Source organism: Opisthocomus hoazin, chromosome 20 (assembly GCF_030867145.1).
Source record: "Opisthocomus hoazin isolate bOpiHoa1 chromosome 20, bOpiHoa1.hap1, whole genome shotgun sequence".
NCBI lineage: Eukaryota > Metazoa > Chordata > Aves > Opisthocomiformes > Opisthocomidae > Opisthocomus > Opisthocomus hoazin.
In genome coordinates, this window is record NC_134433.1 from 14,752,151 (window position 1) to 14,766,606 (window position 14,456).

A 14,456-nucleotide genomic window follows, 5' to 3' on the forward strand; every position below is an offset into this window, starting at 1 on the left:
AGGAGGTTCTCAAACGCGACTCTCACGAAGAAATTAAGATCATAAATTAAGAAATATTAAACTGAAGGTTAAGACCTTACCACTGATATTCAAAGGACTGTAAGTTTTATCACCATACATTATATCAATGACTACTGTATTAGGTTACATTACAAAAGGGATGCATCCACACACCAAGCTATCCAGAATTTGATTCCTAAGTTAATACGGTGTTAAATCTGTTCGAGACATACTAAAATTTAACAAGACATTTTCAGACCTGTCAGAAATCTGTAATTCAGTAAAACATGAGGGGATCTCCAGGGTAAACTACTGTATTTCTAAGTCACCACAGAAGTCTTCCACTGTGTAAACGACAATGAAAAAAACTTCAGGAATGAAACACAAATCTAAACATTGATTTTAGGCAAACATTATTTTGCATAAAGTACATTTATACCCATTTTTGTTTCATAATGAAGGAAAGAAGTCTTAACCTATCATCACAGAGAAAATGATTCATTAATTTCTTTCCATTAAAGTACATGCTACATTAGAGGGATAGTGAAAAGTACTGAAGTTACTTAATAGAAGTGATATTTTTGAAGTTATTAACTCATCACTCCTCAAAAATTCTTTGGATTCCAGACTGACAAATGTTCTACATAAAAAAGAATACCTTTTTATCATATTTCCCTCATTATAGTGTATTTACTTTACAGCTAAAGGAAAAGAGAAGAATTTCCTGCTGGTAACCACTAATGCAGACTGGTGGTCAGAACCAGGAAATCCCAGCTCCTAACTTGAACGTGCCAATATCTCATTGATACAGTCCTAAAAGATAAAATACTATTAAATGACAGTGCAGTGGATCTAGACAAAAACTATATTCTACCAGATTTCTATTACTCCAATGGTTTAGCATCTTTAACACTTCAAACCTGCTCATGTAATTTTCACACATGCCGAATTCAAATTTCTCAAAGCTTTTTATGCATTTGAATATATGTACTAGTCCATAAAAATCACAAAATATATCAACACATTTGTAAGTACGATCACTCATCTATCATTCAGAACTGCTTACGCACAGTACTAACAGCTCTAACACATATGCTTTGTTCAGGTCGAGAATAGCATGTGATAACTTACAGCAACCCCTGAATTGTGATGAAGAGTTAACAACCAACTGAGGTTTTATAAGTCAGGTGTAAAATGCATTTATTCTTCACTTGCCATTCAAAAAATTAACAACTTCAAAGATTTTTCTAGAAGAGCTACTGAAAATGGATTCCATACAAAAGATTGCCATGGAAAGGAATTTAGAGTTTTGCCTCCAGATACCGCAGGGTCCAAAAATATTCTTCAGCAATAAGTCATAGTGCCAGCCACCACCTCTTCCAAAATGTTAACCACATCCCTTATTTATTAATAACGGATAACCACAAAAACTTTTTTGGAAATGTCGAATTTACCAGGGACGTTCCAGGAAAAGAGTAACAATAGCTGCAAATTTGAGCAGAGCAACCAGCAGTCAGAAATGCTGAAGAACTGCTAGGGAAAATCCAAACGATGATCAAGGCTGAAGAAGTCAAGCTTTTTTCTTCCCCAGAACCACCCTCCTTGATAAATGATTCTGACAGATTTTAGACAATAACCTGGGTAAAATTCAAATGGGAACAAGTCAGAGGACTGTTGGAAGTAGCAGAATCACTTCAGGAGGTCACACCCTTCTCCTTTAAAAAAGTGACAACCTGGCGTCCTAGTGAAGAGGAGGACAAGGGCGGGGGGGCTGTGATGGCAGGACTGTTTTGGACATTGGCCCCATTGTCATAACCACGTCCAATCTCATTCAGTTGATGTGGAAGGAAGACAATGCAGTTTAATGCCTCAGCATCACAGACTGTGTGCTGAAAGACTTGGATTTCACTCCTGGATCTGCCATGGACTAGCTACCTTCGAGAAAATCATTCGGTCTTTCAGACACGTCGTTTACCTTTATGTTCCACAGGAAATATTTCAGTGTCAGAGCTGCATCATTTCACTGATTATTTTACCTGCCACCGCAGCAGACCGAATGAGCCTCCTATTCCCTGCACAGCTTCAGTAGCGTGCTGACAGCTGCAGTGTTTCAGGCCATCGCCAGCATAATCTCCAAAGTAGGTGAGGAGATGACTGTACTGAAAATATCAAGTGCTTTGGAATAAATCCTCTGGAATAAATGTATTTTCTTCCGATACATGATTAAACAAGGTGTTTTATCTGTCCACAACCATTAAGATAAACAGGAAATGCTGTTAAACATAAAACCTCAAGTTAAGATCAGAATTAAAATTGTGATTCAGGTTCAGAAGCCATTCGTGACGCAGCTATTTTAATGTTCTACACAAATTCTTTATGCAGAACAATCATTACAGAAATTAATCAAATGATCTATGAATATAACAGAAGAAAAAAAGAAGTATGACACTTGAGCCACATTAAAAGGAGTGTGACTCCAGTTGAGGGCACACTATCAAAGAACTCTTCATCTGAAAGTTATTGGCAAAATAGGTAAATTGCAAGGACTCTTTCAAAACTAACTTGCAATGGACAGTAAACGTGGAAACATGTTTCAGAGTGTTTTGTTGAAGGTTTACAACCATGAGCAAACCGGTTCTTTATTAAACGGGTAAACAAGAGCCTGTAGCACAGTCTCCTTTTTTTTAAGGATGTGCTATTCTTCTGGTCACAGTGGAAAGGCCGATTAAAAATCTTCTGTTCACAGATATTTAACTACTGATAAAGAGTAACACAAACCTATCCACTCATTTTGAAAACATACAAGCTCCTTTGTTTGTAGAAAAGCAGAAACTACCAAAACCCTTTGAAGTTTTTCCCATTCACTGAGGAATACTGTAACACAGGGAAAATAATGATCCTTATACTTTTCATTTCTCAGATATCTCAGCTTCTAAAGCAAAAGTATGAAGGAGAAGTTTTTTCCATCCAACATAACCTTTACATATAAATACACTGTTTGGATTAAGACTGAAAGTCCTACAAGAGCAGTATTTGCATCACTGGTTACATGCACTCTTACTTAGCAGAAGTTTTTCACGAGATCACACACCCTTACAGGAGGGGGAAGGAGAAAAGGCGCTACGAACAGTTCTGCAAGTTGCAAACACAACAATAGGAAGACATTTCATTTCTCTACCCTACGTAGTTTTTGTTCTAAATGTTTAAGACAGGTAACTTGAATATTCTAGTTTAACACAGTAATAATACACACAGAGAACTTTTACAGAGACTTCACTGTCTTCCTCCACACCCAGTGTGATTAAGTTCTTAACTGAAAAAGGTGTGGCACAGAATTAGTCTTACTACTGTAAGAAGATTTACTTCAACTGCTCAGCCTTTGAATCTCTGTGTAGAGGATTACCCTTGAAAAGAAAATATTTTCCTGTAGGTATAGATATAAATCCTTTGCGTCATCTGAATCAACATGTCCAACACAGACGTAAAATATCTTAAGACCTTCTTTTAGGAGTGATACAACAATACTGTCCAGAGAGCACAACAGCTAACTTATTTTTCTAACTCAAAGAAGTAGATTTAAAATGTATTTTGCTAATAAACAGCGAGCGGCTGTAACAATGAAATTGCTTGGTGCTTGTAATTCATTTGGTATATGACTGCTGCTTGAAAGCATCTTCTCATTACTTTTTAAGACAGATATTACTTTAGACACTCAGTAATAATCCTGACCAGGACTAATACCAGAAAAGACTAATCATAAAATCGTGATTACGCTGAGAACAAAATAAATTCAAAATATCTCTTCATCTTTTTTATATCAAGAGTCTCTATTTTTTGTTCCTTCTGAAAAGCTTAAGTCATAAGCAAATGTGTGCTGACACCACAAAAAACTTTAAATGCACTTCACAGTGTCATCCCATTAGCAGAAAAGGAATAGAGCTTTAAAGATGTCATCTACTGGGTTTTCTTAGATGACATTACAGTCTATATAGAAGAATTTATTCATGAAAAATATTCTTACCCAGAAGATCCAATGCTTTTGCACACACCAAGGAGAGGCCGCTTCTCAGAAAAATTATCACATTTCTGAGCACCTAAGAAGAGGGAAAGCAAAAAAGAAAAAGCAAATCACTACAGACTGTTTGTGTTACCTTTCAAAGTACAGGTGTGCATGTTGTGGGGACCCAATATATAGGAAGGATATCGAATATATAATACAAAGCTCACAGCCTGGATGAGGTTAGGGACAGAAATACAAATAACAGGCAGAGTCAGGAACACTGGAAGAACTGATCTTGAAAGAGATAACTATGAGTAACAAACAAGCAGCAAAATCTGGCCAGGATTTTGGAGTTCTCTCCTGTTCATTTCATTTGGGGTTAAGGATTCTGGAACAAGTAACACTTGCTCTCTTTTGATTGTTTTAGAACAGCTGTCTGTAGTAAGGCTGTCACCAGCTCTGCGTGGATTTCACACCTTGGTTTCCACTTTACTGAGGTAGCAGCGGAGTATCAGCGCCAGCCGTAAGAGCGCAGCTAAGAGCAGCCACTCTCTTCAGCGCGTGAGGAGCTGGGCTGCCAGCGTGTGCCCGAGGCACGGCCACGCTTACAGCCCATGCCCTGCGCCGAAGAAAATACAAGACTTCAAAACAGCCTTCAGTAAGCTCCGCCACCAAGGGATGTAAGCCTTCAAGAAAGCAGCTTCCAGCGAGACTCAGGCTATGCCTGCTGTTCACTCCAAGCGAAATCAGAACTCTGACACCAAACCCAAACTCCTTTTGGGATCAGCTTCACCAGGTAACCCCAGCACAGCCCCAGCTGCAGCATCTGGCCTGGGCTCGTCCGCTGCTTGCATTCAGTTCTGCCTGCCCTGGGGTCCGTGCACGCTGCCACCACTGGCACCAGAGCTGCGCAACTAAAACAGCCTCTCGTCTTCCCAAACCGCAGGCACACCTTCCCTCCAGAGCCATCCAATTGTTAAATACACCACATTGCTTAAAATGCTGCTTTAAAAGTTTTGAAAACTTTGCCTTATTGCTGTGTAAACAGAAAAAAACCCTAAAATCAAGTAAAAAAAATATCTCTCTTCTACTTGTGAACAATATTTTACTAAATTCCAGAGTATGTTTCTACCCAACTTAAATAGAGTAACAACCAACACCACCACCACTAAATTTCCTCCATTCTCTTTCAATCTTTGTCTTTTTAATTATCTATCTATGGGTATGCATGTGTGTGGTGAATAATGGAATTTTATTTTTTTCTTCCCTATTATACACCAAACCCTTTGATCTATAAAGAATATTAGTGATACAGTTGTTCAAAATCTAGTTCACAAATACTGGTGTACTGCACTAAATCAATTATTTAGAAAGGCACAACAATTAACAATATACATTTTCACATAACAGACTCTGTTAATTATTAATAACTCAGGTACATGCAATTAATTTGTAACAAACACTGTTCAGTACTCTCATCTGTACAAGGATAAGTCTTCCCTCCTACACCTTTGGGTATTTATAAAGTCACACGGCTCACATCAATAATTTCACCATCAACAATAGCTTTACAAGTAACCTCAAACAGCCAAATGGATTTTCCTTTTATTCCTATTATTTCAAGGGCTTTTATGAGTCATACCTGTACTGTATGTACTGACCTGTAAATTGATAAATGAAACATATAGTCTTCTTAAGAATCCGGCAACCAATTTGTTTTCTTCAATACGAGTAACAGATGAACTCCATTTGTTTTTGCTCACTTAGCTAGTCTCTCGGTATTGAGGGTGAAATGCTGACTACCAGGAGTTCTGACATTGATTAAAGTGGAGCCAGGATTTTACCTTAAGTATTTAACAATACTTTTTTCTCTTCTTTTTTTTTTTTAATAGGATATATTAGAGGCATAAACTCCTATGCTTCTTTGTGATCTAGTTTAACAACAAGGAAGCGGGAGCAAGGGGAAGAAAGGTGGTGGGGAGCACAGGGAAAACAACTGCACAAAATCAAAAGAAATAACAGTTTTTAATATTCGCAACACAGATTTGCAAAATTTGCAAAACAGGTGCTTAAACTTCTGATTTCACTCTGTAATGACCGAGGCTCTCATTTTTAAAAAATCCATTTTCTGCTTCAAATATATACTTTCAGAATGTAAATATTAATAATGTAGAAAAGGATCATTACTTTGAGGACTCTGCAGGGCATTAAATCAGGTTAATAGCGGTCCCATTCACGAGATTGCAAAGAGCGACATGTGTTGTTCTCTGCAATGCTTAATGGAGTCAGCAACCCTTTCTAGTTCTGCAGTGGGATTTAATCTTCCAAGTTACGGTGGATTAATTTTTATTTGTAAAATTGTGTTTATTTGCATGTGCGATACACTGACGTTGTACACACCTGCTCCACACACAGTGTTTAACAAAATGCAGCAGGATGATTGAAATGAAAAACAGCTAGCTAAATCCCTCAAATACAAAAAGTATTGAAATCCTGTTGCAAAGTCTTTTTCTTAAACTCCTTTTATTCTAAATGCTTTTAATTCTGTCATATAACACTACAGCATTTATGAAAAGCTGAAAATCCTGACAAATCACACAATTAAAGTAATGAAAACTGTCCTGCCTGCCAACAAGGCACCACCTTCTCTACAGCTCCATTTGGCTAAAGGATACTTTTTTTTTTAAAAAATCTAACTTCAGTTAGTATACTTACAACTGAAAAAAAAAAATCTGTGGCTAAATAAAATTTCATACACATCAACATTTAGAACTTTATAAAGTCCAAAGGTTATCTACACATCAGCTGATAGCAGCTTAGGGACTGTCCTTCTGATGAAGCTGTGAACAGACATCCCCCGGGCCGACTAAGGCCTCTCAATAATGCCAATAACAACAACAACTGCAGCAGCAGCGCACCTTTTTGAAGGAAAAAAAACAAACAGTGATTTCCACAGGAACTCAAAAGCTACTCAAAACTATAACAAGTACCCTTGTTTCCCCTGAGTAAGAGAGGCACTGTATAAATGTCTAATTCTGACCGAATTAGCACGAGCACGCATGCACCACGGAGGTATTTCTGTGGTGTGTAACTCCGCTGATCAAGTGCCATCGCAGCCGCTCAATAACGCTGCGCATCTCCTGGTCAAATACACCCTCTTCCTTCTGTTACTCGAAAATCGTGCTGCCTTCGTGGTCCTGCCCCACGCCAGCGCCGCAGCCGACCAGCGCCTGGCAACGCATCAGGCCCCATGACTGGCACTCACGAGGTACGGCTTTCACGGCCTATTGTGCTTCTTCCTTTCAGGGGAAAAGAAGAAAAACATATTTCTTAACATTTCCTAATCACTACCATTTTGTGTCTGCTTTCTTATTGAACACAAATGTGAAAAAGCGTATGTGCTACTTGAAAGAGAAGTGAAGAGGCTCGAGCCAGCCCTAAAAATAGCCTGTGAGTTCTTTCCTCAGCACCAGGGTAGCATCTACAAACGCTCCGTTTCCTGCGCAGATAAACTCTAACGGCCTTACTCAAGATCACACCTGATCAACGGCGCTGTGACCGCTGCCCTCATCCCAGAACTTCAGGTGCTCCTTTAGGACTAACGTTCTAGACCATGAGCCTCCTACTATTCTAACTCCCTCAGCTCCCAGCGTCGCCCAGACATTTCAAGTTTCAAAGTCCCTCTCCAACACCTGCCTCATCCTACCTGCTTCTTGCATCCCCCAAAAGTTATCACCCAAGGACCCCTTCAGCTCCAGTTATTTCCGTACCTACTGCCTCCTCGGCCCACTCCACCCTCCCATGTCTGAGATGACAAGACAGCGATGCTGCAAGAAGCAATGGTGGCTGGAGAATGTTATCTTGGCAGTTCTATCAAAGAGAGCGCTATGCATGTTTATAAAGAGTTGATTTTATTCTCCACAGCACCACAGTTTTATTCTCTGATAACTCTGTAGCTTCCATATGAAAAAAATCCAAAAACATGATCAGGAAACATTTGCTAGAGATCATTGTTTCTAGAGTCATGCATCAATTGAAGACCAATAGAAATATTTCATTTTGATCGAATCTTGTTCAAAAGACTTAAAAAGACACATCAGTCTAATACAGTCAAAGTTAAAGGTCTAATAGTCTAAAGCATTGACATGATGTGGCCAGAACTGAAATGGTGGCATACAGGTCAGTCAGTCCACACAGCTTCAAAGAAATTAGTATTTTAAGATGCCGTGTACCAAATTCTTCCCTATAATATCCATAAAAGGCCTACTCACTATGCTTGAGATTTCTGTTCTGTAATTTTTATAATCCACACCTATTAACATTCATTATACCATCACAACCCACATAACAGTTCCAAAACACCAAAACTTCGAGGCACACCTGCACGTCCCACTTACACCGACCCAAACGCACCTCCCAACTCCCCCTGCTCGCTCAGCTTGGAGGGCTGGTTCCTCTCCCGCAGACACCATGCAATTATTTCAGCCTTCAGGGACATAAAACCGCTAAGCCACCCAAGTGGCTGAATATATACAAAACTCACATCTGCCCTCCTTCAGACAGCAACCTAAATATTATCGTTCTCTTAAGTATACCTGCACATAAAGCTGAGTCAGCTTTTGAGGTTCAAATTTTATTTTGCCAAAATCAAAGATGTAAGCAGTAGAGTACAGAGACAAATCTGCTGCAGAATTTAAACTTTTAACAGTTTTACATTGCAAAACTACTGTGTCCCAATTAATTACAGCATTTCATCTTAATTCTAGTTTTCAACCCTTCATCCATAAGGTTCCCTTGGTTCACAGTTGTTTTAAACATAGTACCTCCGATTTCCTTATTGCCATTCTTATTTGCCTTTTTTTTTTCCCTTATCAGCCAATTTGACTAAGCAGTCCAATTCACTCAGAGATACAGGACTCTTGTGTTCTCTTCTCTGCAAGAAGCATAACCTAGAAAATGGCAATAAATTAATTCAGTTCACTGGAGGAATTTATTTTCATAATGCTGAGACATGAGAATAGGTTTTACAGACAATAAACAATCTGAACTTCAACACACAAGCCTGTCATCACGTACCCTTTAACCATGAATTGCCACACGCAATGTTACTCCTGCAGCTCTTCCTCGTTTCTGGATCGACTTTAAACTATGCAAGCCTACCTTCGTAAACGGGATAGCACCAGGCAGAAAGCAGGTATTTGGCCAGGGTTTTATAAAATGACCTGGGATAAACAATGCAAAATGGGAGACTGTGGCACTAACTCACTTCAGAAAGCAGCTATAGTCTAATTTTGTAGGAAGAAGAACAGCAAAGCTACCTGAAGTAAATGTGTTGTTTCCTTAGCACTAATTTCCGAAGTAGGTATGCAATGGACCTCAAAATGAACACACAACAGATTTTTAAAAACACTAGAGGAATTCTGAATCTGTTTTATTAGTGACTTCACAGGTGAACCAACACACAGCTACTACAGACAACCTAAACAAGTAATACTTTCAATGTTTCTATAAATATCAGGGAAATGCTATTCAAAAGAGAAAAACCACAAGACAAATGTGGGCATATCCAAGACAGAATACTTCATATATAAAGCAATCAAACTCGGTATCATTTCAGTTCTACAAGTACGTATTCATGCAGTCAGTTGCCTCAGGAAAATGAGAAAGGCATCATCTAGAGGAAGCGGTGAAAAATGAGAAAACACATGGAAGAAAGAAAGAAAGGTTAGTGTGGCTAAATAGAGCCATCAGGTGTGTGCGAGAGGAAGCCCAGTACACAGTAACTTGAGTAGTAATGAGGACATCACAAATCTGAATCATACAAAATGGAGGAGGGAGTTAATACACCCTGATTTTTGCTTGCTTCTCTCACTGTCATTAGCTGAAATGACGTTACCAACCGTAGTTCCCTCTTCCCAGAGAATGGTAGCTAAATTTAACTGGTAGAGTTCCAGCTTTGTTTTGTATCTACCACTTAATATTTCCTCCCTTCTAATAATCACAGTCACATCAATTTGTCTTCAAACACATCTTTTTATGTTTGTTTTATCTGAAGAGACAGAGAGATCCAGGGCCCAGCAGACCAGGCCTCTGTACACACATAAATAAGTACCAAACTCAATCACAGCATACAGATTTGAAAGTGAAGAGCTAGGCGAGTTAAAAAGCTGTGCCAACCAGATGGCTCAGCAGATAATGCAGCATGTGGCACGCAGAGTGCCAGGACTTACTGTTCTTCTTTCTAAGATTGACAGCGACGTTCTCATATTCTGAATATTAGCTATACAACTTAATCTCCCCTCTTAAGCCCAAAATTTGGTCACAGTGTAAATCTTAAGTCCCCAAAAAGGCCATTTTTATCGCAAGCTGTAGAAAATAATCAAAGCCATATCTACTGTTGAAGGCAACAGTAAATATTCTCTGTCCACACAAAAGAGCAAATGTCTACATTTTTCAGTGTTATTTACAGAAATCACTCGATTCTTTCTGGTCATCTTATCCAGGCTGCAGACCAACCACGCCACGGACGCAGACACATCAAAGCGCTGCAGTGCTGGGCCAGGTCAGGTCTTGCCCGGTCTGTCAGCTCAGACCAAACCCTGCACGAACACTGCAGTGTAGCTGCCAGGTCAGAACAGTTCCAGGAGCCATTTAACCGCCCTAGCATGGCACAGAGCCTGAACTAATAAACCTCGCCGGATCCGAGCTGGCAGCGCGCAAGGCCAGCTTCAGACACCGCACCGCACTCCTGCTACCGGGACCACTTCTAACCTGCTAAATCAGATTTGCAGGGGTCTCCTTTGCAAGAAGCCTGCATGAAATAAGCCTCTATGAAATAACTCTTTTGAAACAATGCTGTATTATGCTACGAAGCACATGGTGCAGCAGAGGATCTAACATCAAAGGACCACAGTATTTTAACAAAACAGTTGACAAACTATTAAGTTCTGCTACTGTGAAGTCACCAAGTTAAAACCACGAGCTTTCCCTTCACACCTGGGAATGAGCTTCTTATCGCAAACTAAAATCTGTTTCTAGGAACGTGCCAAATCCGTCCACTGAGAGAGTCCTATTTTCAATAATTCCCCTTTTACAGCTTTACAGTAAAATAGTGTTTGAGCCTACCGATGGTAATCAGCGTCTCTTTTACAAATTCATCTGTTTTCTTCAGAATCATTAAAGCTCATGTGTTAGTTATGTAAGGCCTCTTATTACAGCTTTACTCTTATCCAATTCCAGATACTGATCAATGATACATTCATGTACTTTTAATCAAAGATTTATTTAAACCAAGCCATGTAAAAAGAGACCAAAACATGTTTTTAAAAGGTTTCGCTTAATTTAATATGAGCTAATTTTAATAGTTTTCTAATGTAGCAACTATCATTGTCAGATGCTAAATATTTGCGTTAGAGACAGAGAGTAACTGCTTTAAGGAATTCATAAGCAGTGTAACTCACTAAATTGAAGAATCAGAAAGCACTATTTCACTACCAGAAAAAAAACAGAACTTATAGGTTCTTCAGTTAATTTACTTCATCTTCATTTCCATTTACACTTCTCTCTCCTTTTTTTTTCTTGGGGAGAGGAAGAAGCATAGACATCATCTATTACTTAATAAGCACATAATAGCAAAAAAAATAGACCATCAGGAATCATGCAGTGCTCCTATAAACAGAATAAAGGCACAAAATGCTTGTGAAGTATTTTGCTTTGAATTACTTTAACCTATAATAAAGAACCCCATAGACTCACACTTTGTATACGCCTCTGCTCAGGAAATCACTGAGAATACAAAATGTGTCCATTAAACCTTTACCCTTCTTCTTTTACTTTCATTGAAACACTCAATTATTGTAATTTATTAGTTTTGTAATTAAAAAATAAACAATTAGATCTTAGGCTATATTTTTTGAGTTCACTAGGTAATTCATAATATATTAGTAAAATTGGTAATCCAGCAGAATCCCAGAAAACCTTGGTCATACTAAAAGTACACTCCTCTCATCTGCAAAGTAAACCACGGCAACCAATTTAAACTGGAAATACTACTCAGCAGCTGGACAGAATACCTTGCCCAGTTGAGGTTACAGGGAGAGTGGATAAGCAAAATGCTGACAAAACCAAAAATGAGCCAGGACCCCAACAGATCTTCGGCCTTTAAGAAGTCCACAATTAGATCTTGTGTTTAGATTGAACAGCGTCGGTTTTTAAAGGGATTTGCTTGTTTATCTATAGTTGCTTAAATTTTGCAGCAAGCTCTTCCAGGGGGCTAACTCCAAATTTCTGAAACAATCCTGTTTAACAAACCTTGTCTTAGAGCTCGACAAAACAGTATTTGAGCAGTACAGGAGAGGAGGTGTCTATCGGCTCTCAGGGGATCATGATAAAAGTTCAACCCCTAACAAGGGCTAATTGTCTGAATGAAGTTTACATAAAATAAGCAGAAGGAGAACAAATTAGAAATGAGTACCACCCCAAAAAACAACTTCTGTTTTCTCATTACTTTTATTGGAGTGGAAAAGCAGCTTATTTTAAAAATATCATTAAAAGCTGCGACTGCTAAACCTAATGCATGCAGTAGGTGACTATTTAATTTCACAGCGTAGAAAATACTTGATATTTTATTCATAAATAAAATATTCAAATAATCAGCGAAGGATATTTTCTCTTTGTACAAACTACATTACTTAGATCATCTGCTTCTTGCATTATCTTAGTTACATTATTTCAGTTTCAGCTCCTGAACAAGTTACAAATAAATGACATACTATCCTTCTAAAGAGTTTCAGAGTTCAGAAGGGCATCACATTATGAACAGACTTTACAATGCACTATAAGAATTTTTAATAAACATTAATAATTGCTAGATCTAGTGCTATCAGCCACTGCCTTGCTATAAAAAATTAATTTCAATATTATTTTATAGCAATAAAATACTGACAATAAACATTTCCAAACAGAATCATTAACACCTCTGGACTGATCTCTGAGCACAGACATACCTAGATACCCTCGAAACTACAAAGGAAGCAGCACCAAAGCTAAAATCTGCAGATGAAACTGGAGAAATCACTGGACTACAGAGTAGGAGTAAGAAAGAAAGCTATTATGAACGTGACAGTTTAAAATACATGGGAAAATCTACATATCAGGTTACAGCAACAATTTGGACAAAGGTCTGTAAAAAAGTTATGCTTCATTATGAACCATATAAATATTTACTTACTGATCTGTGGAGCTGGTAAAATCCGTGCAGCTCGAACTGGACCATGGCGGACAGAAAAGAGTTCCTGAGCTTCACCACTGATCTGCAAAACATATGGATTATAAACACAAAACGTTAAAAATATATATACTTATAACAATATATCTATTTAGTAGGTAAGAAAACAGGTAGAAAGACATTGTAAGAAAGGTAAGTACGAAAGTTGGTAAGCACTGCCTTTCTAATCAACCATCCACAATTACTCTAAATGAGAATTTATCTCAGAAGTCTTAAATAACACAAGTTATCGTGCCTTAGACTGCGTGACTGAGATATTAACACTATCTGCTATTAATGACTAGACATGTTTCACAAGAAACAGGACTTGAAAGTTGGCTGCTGACTAAAATGAACAAAAACTCAAGGAATCTGAAGCACTAGCATTTATTCTACACAGCGCATGTTTCAAAGAAAAATGGTCATTAACCAATGATAAGAGTGGCAAACAGTGGTGATTAAAGATCAGAGAATTTGTTCTATTGGTACATTCCACATTCTCCAGGTGTGAAAATTATGTTTAAAAATAGCGGGTCAAACTAACTAAGTTTGTCCCTAACGGCAATCTTGAAAAGATCAAATCAGCAGCAGTTAAGTAGGATTTCCAGACTTCCTGTAAACAGTTGGTCAGAACGCACTTTCCTAACTGCCTGGGAAGGGATCCGATACGGAACGGCAAACTTCAGGAAAATGGCAAACATTATGAAGCTCATTTCCAAATAACCAACAACTTAAAACAGATGTAACGGGACTAAGAGCGTAGCCAACGTGTTGGCATAAAGCTTTGCCAAACAAGCAGCTTACAGTATCAGAAGTGAACACATTTCCTAACAAGGTTCTTACGAATCAATAAACTATAAATCCAAGTCAGCTTCTTGAAATGTCATTTTATAGTTGTTCCATTTCTTTCTGCGCTTCAGATCACATGTTCAAAGAGTTAAAATACTACTACTGTTTGACCAACTAATCTTAAGTATACTACTTCTGACTCTTAGCTTACTTCCAATCTTCACCCCGAACCACATTACTTCTTATCACTGCTTTAGATAATGTGGGCAGAACGAAACCTACCCCACCGAAGCACAAGTCTTTCATAAGATTACTGTGAAAACACTATTTACCCCAGAGGCAGCCCATCATTCTGTAAACAGTAAGCAAACACAGAATGTAGCGAACCACTGCTTTTCCACA

At 38.4% G+C, this 14,456-nt stretch overlaps 1 protein-coding gene across 8 annotated transcripts in view; it reads right to left on the reverse strand.

Annotated features, from left to right (window-relative positions):
- The window catches only part of BCAS3 (BCAS3 microtubule associated cell migration factor), a 365,129-nt gene that overhangs the window by 332,867 nt on the left and 17,806 nt on the right, over window positions 1-14,456 (reverse strand). For all 8 annotated transcript variants that reach the window (XM_075440276.1, XM_075440274.1, XM_075440281.1 and 5 more), the window contains exons 6-7: window positions 13,230-13,311; window positions 4,022-4,094 (exon numbers count right to left, since the gene is read on the reverse strand). In XM_075440276.1, coding sequence (XP_075296391.1) covers window positions 4,022-4,094; window positions 13,230-13,311 — 155 coding nt within the window. The remainder of the gene's footprint in view (window positions 1-4,021; window positions 4,095-13,229; window positions 13,312-14,456) is intronic.